Source organism: Sinocyclocheilus rhinocerous, unplaced genomic scaffold, assembly GCF_001515625.1.
Source record: "Sinocyclocheilus rhinocerous isolate Xijiao unplaced genomic scaffold, SAMN03320098_v1.1 scaffold61, whole genome shotgun sequence".
NCBI lineage: Eukaryota > Metazoa > Chordata > Actinopteri > Cypriniformes > Cyprinidae > Sinocyclocheilus > Sinocyclocheilus rhinocerous.
This window is the reverse complement of record NW_015640445.1, coordinates 323,260-329,501: the sequence shown is the minus strand read 5'-3', so window position 1 is coordinate 329,501 and position 6,242 is coordinate 323,260. Positions and strand designations below refer to the sequence as shown.

At 35.3% G+C, this 6,242-nt stretch overlaps 1 protein-coding gene and 1 long non-coding RNA gene across 3 annotated transcripts in view; one reads left to right on the top strand and one right to left on the bottom strand.

Moving 5' to 3' along the window:
* Positions 1–5,399, top strand: part of mta1 (metastasis associated 1) — a 47,953-nt gene extending 42,554 nt beyond the window's left edge. For both annotated transcript variants that reach the window (XM_016568756.1, XM_016568755.1), the window contains exons 15-18: positions 194–283; positions 372–524; positions 3,642–3,796; positions 4,383–5,399. In XM_016568756.1, the coding sequence (XP_016424242.1) occupies positions 194–283; positions 372–524; positions 3,642–3,751 (353 nt within the window). In that variant the 3' untranslated portion in view covers positions 3,752–3,796; positions 4,383–5,399. The remainder of the gene's footprint in view (positions 1–193; positions 284–371; positions 525–3,641; positions 3,797–4,382) is intronic.
* Positions 5,400–5,480: 81 nt separating this feature from the next.
* LOC107752732 (uncharacterized) overlaps positions 5,481–6,242 on the bottom strand; it is a 16,816-nt gene continuing 16,054 nt past the window's right edge. The window contains exon 3 of the long non-coding RNA XR_001641382.1: positions 5,481–5,490. This is a non-coding gene — a long non-coding RNA (uncharacterized LOC107752732). The remainder of the gene's footprint in view (positions 5,491–6,242) is intronic.

Genomic DNA, 6,242 nt, shown 5'->3' with positions numbered 1-6,242 from the left:
ACACACACACACAAAAAAAATGAACATATAACGGAAAACATGTTCATACAATAAATGAACTGCATTTTTTTTGTGTGCATTTTTTTCAATTAAAAAGAGTGTTGTGTCATTGACTCTGTACTGAATGACCACAGAAATTTAAACCTAAGTAGAATACATAATTTTAATGGCGTTTCTTTTTGACATATTTCAGGTGCGGTTAGGTTGCCAGATATGTCCAAAAAGCCTCCATCTCTAAAGCAGACAGTAAGGAAGCCTTTAGAGTCAGTGGTTAGATATCTCGGTGAGTGAAGCTGCCTTTCCTTCAAAAGGCTTTTTTCAGATTTTCAAGCAAACTCATTTTAATTATGTCTTTTCAAACCATGTTCCAGAGGCCCACCCCTGCCCACCCAAATCAGATCCTCCACGAGGTGCCACCATTTCCATGGGCAGCCTGACGCCCATCAAATCCACACCCATCCTCAACAACGGCTCCCCAACCATCCTGGGCAAACGCAGCTACGAGCAGCACAACGGTTTGGATGGTAAGCCATCGTCAGGTTTCTGTGCTGCCCACACAACACACTCTCTTCCTACTCTTCTTGCGAAGTCTCATTCACTTGTCTTAAACTCTCCCACTCGTATCTTCACCAACCCCCATACAGGAAAACACACACACTACTTTAATCTCTGAATGGCTTTCAGGGTTGTCATGGTAACGGATCAGCAGTGACTCACATGGATCATTAGTCCTGCGGGAGGTCAGACCCCAAAACACAGACTAAAGGCACCGTAACCGTCGATTCAAAAGGAGGGCTTCCCGAGCACGTGGCACGGATGTTAGGAACACTTATGTATGCTCCCCTGTCACATTGTGCTTCATTACCCTCTTGTCTCTATGAAGGCTTTGGAGGGAAACCAATGTTCAGCGGTTATATAAATTCCTGATGAGCTTGGCACCATTCTGTCCAAAGCAGCAAATCCTTTTTCTTCACCCCCATGCTGCTTTTTCAGATTGCTTTTACATTTGGGGTCTTAATGCACTTATTGATGTGGTTGTGATAAATGGCACATGCTCGTTTCCATGTTGCTGTCCTCAAACTTGGTCCTTGGTGGTGTGAGCCACATGTATTATGGGAAGGATGGGGTTAGCAGAAGAGTGCATGTAGTACCTCTTCGAACCAGTAGGGTGACATGAGTCTTCAGGGTGAACAGCTCATGAAACTATAGAATGGACAGTGTCTGGAGTCTCCGTGACGGTACCTTTTTTTCAAAACCTGGTAGGTTGCTCTGATGCATACTTCCTGCATGGGCAGCTGTCTTCTAAGATAGCATCCTAACTGAAATGCAGTATCATATGTGACTGTTTTTGTGTGCTCTTCATAGGCAGCAGCTCCATGTGCCACACAAAAAGCTCTCTTTATTTAAGCACACTAGAGATTCACCTTCTATGTTATGTTATGTTATGTTATTAGGATACATCTCCTCTATCACAGTTAATATTTACAAATGCCAAATATTTAATATACAATACACAACACAAATGTATGTTCATATTATACAGATTATTTTAATTTTATGTAAATAAACAATATTTTGACAATTAGTTGCAAATACTTTTTTATAAATATGTATAGAGGTATTTATCTCCTCTTATCACAAACCACATTTATATTTATATAAATAAAAATTGTATGTATTTATTTAGACAGTTAGTTGCAAATACCTTTTACCAACATATATAAAGATGAATTTATCTCCTCCACAAGTAATATTTAGAAATGCACACCATATTTAATATGCTGTACACAATACATATTTATGTACATGTTATAGTATATATTCCCTCCTGATGGAATGACCTGCCCAACTCAATCAGAGCTGCTGAGTCCTTAGCCATCTTCAAGAATCGGCTAAAGACTCTTCCATCTTTATTTGACCCTCTATTCTATTCTCTCTATCACTCTCTATTCTAATTCTATTCTTTAAAAAAACTTGCCCCTTTTAACCTTGCACTCTATTCATTTACTAACTGCTTGTTTTCTTAAAAAAAAACAACACAAATGTATGTTCATATTATACAGATTATTTTAATTTTATGTAAATAAACAATATTTTGACAATTAGTTGCAAATACTTTTTTATAAATATGTATAGAGGTATTTATCTCCTCTTATCACAAACCACATTTATATTTATATAAATAAAAATTGTATGTATTTATTTAGACAGTTAGTTGCAAATACCTTTTACCAACATATATAAAGATGAATTTATCTCCTCCACAAGTAATATTTAGAAATGCACACCATATTTAATATGCTGTACACAATACATATTTATGTACATGTTATAGTATATATTCCCTCCTGATGGAATGACCTGCCCAACTCAATCAGAGCTGCTGAGTCCTTAGCCATCTTCAAGAATCGGCTAAAGACTCTTCCATCTTTATTTGACCCTCTATTCTATTCTCTCTATCACTCTCTATTCTAATTCTATTCTTTAAAAAAACTTGCCCCTTTTAACCTTGCACTCTATTCATTTACTAACTGCTTGTTTTCTTAAAAAAAAAAAACTAGCACTTGCTTCTCTAATCTTTTTGTATTCTATCTATTTTTCTTTTCATTTATTATACAATTAACAAAAAGCAAAAAATGCCTGTAACACTAGCTTGCTCTTCTTTTTCTATTCTATCCGTTTTCTTTTTATTATATAATTTAAAAAAAATTCTTGCTACATGTACTGCGTTAAGCTGACGGAGACTTGTTATAGCACTTGCATATCATTGCTGTTTTGTTGATTTTGATTGCCTCCATTGTCCTCATTTGTCCTCAAGTCGTTTTGGATAAAAGCGTCTGCTAAATGACTAAATGTAAATGTATATGTATAGCTTTAGTATTTGCAAATGCACACAATATGTAATATACAGCAGACAATACAAAATACTGTATGTACATGCATTATATGTACAGTTGAGGTCAAAAGTTTAAATCCCCCTTTTCAGAATCTGCAAAATGTTAAAATTTTTACCAAAATTAGAGGGATCATACAAAATGCATGTTATTGTTTATTTAGTACTGACCTGAATAAGATATTTCACATAAAATATGTTTACATGTAGTCCACAAGAGAAAATAATTGTTGAATTTATAAAAATGACCCCATTCAAATGAATTCGTAATACTGTGTTCTTCAGTTCCCACAAATTCTTTGGTTTTCTAGCATTTTTGCATAATTGAACCCTTTCCAACCATGACTGTATGATTTTGAGATCCATCTTTTCACACTGAGGATAACTGAGGGACTCATATGCAACTATTACAGAAGGTTCAAATGCTCACTGATGCACCAGAAGGAAAAACCATGCATTAAGAGCCAGGGGGTGAAAACTTTTGAACAGAATGGAGATGTGTACATTTTTCTTATTTTGCCTAAATATCATATTTTTTTTTATTTAGTACTGCCCTTCAGAGGCTACAAAAGATAGTTACATGTTTCCCAGAAGACAAAATAAGTTAAATTTACCCTGATCTTCAAATTCAAAAAGTTTTCGTATATGTATGTATATATATGTATATGTAAATTGTTAGGTGTAAATGCATTTTACCAACATGTATAGATGGATTTATCTCCTCTCTTTCTCTCTATATTTGTGTCAGGGTCCAAACCCAAAGTTCTGGCTCCTCAGTGGGAAATAATGGCCAAGAGGGTGTCTGAACCAAGCCGAACTCCCTCTGGCCTGCAGGATGAGGTTCATGAGCTGGACTGACTTCTGCTTTGACAACTGACTGCTACACTCTGACCAGATGAGCAGGTACAGCTCTCATGACCATTTCTAATGCATATTTTCTCAACAGGTACATTTAGTAGATATTCTAATAAATTTGAGCTTTAAAAATGCTTTAAAAAACCCTTCCATCAGATGTAAAATATGTATATACACTACTGTTCAAAAGTGACAGTAAAGGCATTTATAAAGTTACATAAGATTTCGGTTTCAAATAAATGCTGTTCTTTTGCACTTTGTTTTCCTCGAAGAATCTTGAAAAAAGAAATTGTTCATGGTTTCCACAAACATTTTAAGCAGCACAACATATTTTTTAACATTAATAATGATTATTACTATATAATAACATAGTAATATGTTTTTTTTATAAAAAAAATACTCTCAAATGTTCGTCTTTCTGGCCCATATAAATTTTTTTTTAAATAATCTAACCCGTCAAACTAGGGCTGTTAATTAATTAAATTTTTAATGTATACATTTAAAACTCAAATTAAACTTAATTTCAATCAAATGTGATTATATTGTTTTTAATACTCTAAATCCAATATATTAAAGCAACAACTGGTGTCTTGTGTTGTACTACAAACTCTGACAGCATCTCTTTAATGCTCAGGTGACTCGAGAGATTTTTTTCAGCTCTCAGTGACGGATGGACCTAAGAAAGGATGTGCGATCAGAAAGCCCTGTCCAGGCGGCCCATTTTTACAGCTGAAGCCATTGAAATGACTGCAACGCCCTGACGTCTCCATGGGTTAAAACAGCCTGTGGCCAATCGCAGGACTGATCTGATTGTACAGGACTGATTATTATTATTTACCATCGGCTGTTACTTCTGTCATTGTAATTATAATTATTACAATTATTATTACTGTTCTTTTTTTTTATCAAGTATACCCATTTTCTTTTTAATGACTTGAGAAAATGTAAGAATCTTGAACGTTTCTTGAAACGACTTGCTCTCAAACCATAATGTAAAGGTGGGACGAACTGTCATTTTTGTCTCTTGCATTGTTTTGTAACATGACAGCTCCGCGCCCACGTGAAGGACTATATGACGTTTCTCTTCGTTTGGATGCTTGTATTCTCCGGTTCTGTTAGTCCGTCCTGCCACAGTGGTTTAAATTATTCCGAAAGACAACAGAACGTTCTTTTTCTACCTTTTTCACGAGTATTACAACTGCTCCTATATGTAATTTCTCTTTTGTGAATATGTAAATGAAAACAGGAGGGAGGCGTTATTGTACAGTGGTGCATTTTGGGCCTTTGGTGGTTATCAAAGCTTGTTGTAATGGATTTGCCATGCACAGCGTATTCTTTGAAATGTCTTTTTGTAAACTCTCTCCTGCATATACGGAGAGGTGATGGGAACTCTGAAAAGGTACTACCCCATTAATACAATGATGCACCTTCTTAAGAATGAGCTTGTATGGGAGTGTGGTGTTTAAGTTATTCCTCACGTATGCACGCAGCAAAAAACTGCGTGCTTCAGGCCAGGGATATGTGATACAACCCAGTTTACTCTGCAGTTGGCTTATCAAATACTGATATCTTTAGGCCAAAGCAGAGCTTCGCACACTCATCACACATTGTCCATTTAAAAAAAAAAAAAAATATTAAAATGAGAAGGATGTATACACATACAACAGACTGTAGTTGTAAACATTTTTGGAAAATCTCAAAAAGTAATGTGTAATTTGACTCTTGCAACCAAAGATACTGAGCTTAGCAGTTTAAAGGATGTTTTTTGGGGGAATTATATTTTTATAGACACGTTTTCATGAACTGCCATAATATCTAAAGCAGAATAGGTAGAATATAGGCTTATTTCATTCCTTACAAAACACACGTCAATTTGGAGTCACTGGTGGTGGAAAAAATTGACACTACGGATATCAGGCGAACTATATTTTAATGTTTTTCATTTGTTATTAAAGGGATATTTAATCCAAAAATAAAAAAGCTGTCGTTTACTCACCCTCATGTTGTTCCAAACCTGTATAACCTGTATTTTTTCTTTGGAACATAAAAGATATTTTAAGAAACATTTCAGTGTTTTTTTGTCCATACAACGCAAGTCAATGGTACCAAACATTTGTTTATCAACATTCTTTAAAATATCCTCTATTGTGTTTCACTGAAATAATCAAGTCATACGGGTTTGGTACGAAATAATTAAAGGGGTCATATGATGTTGCTAAAAAGAACATTATTTTGTGTATTTGGTGTAATGAAATGTGTTTATGCGGTTTAAGGTAAAAAAAACAAACATTATTTTCCACATACTGTACATTATTGTTTCTCCTCTATGCCCCGCCTTTCTGAAACGCGTCGATTTTTACAAAACTCATCGGTCTGAAAAACGAGGTGTGCTCTGATTGGCCAGCTATCCAATGCGTTATGATTGGCCGAATACCTCAAGTGTGTGAAGGAAATGTTACGCCCCTCACCATACTGTGATGATGCCCTGTCAGAC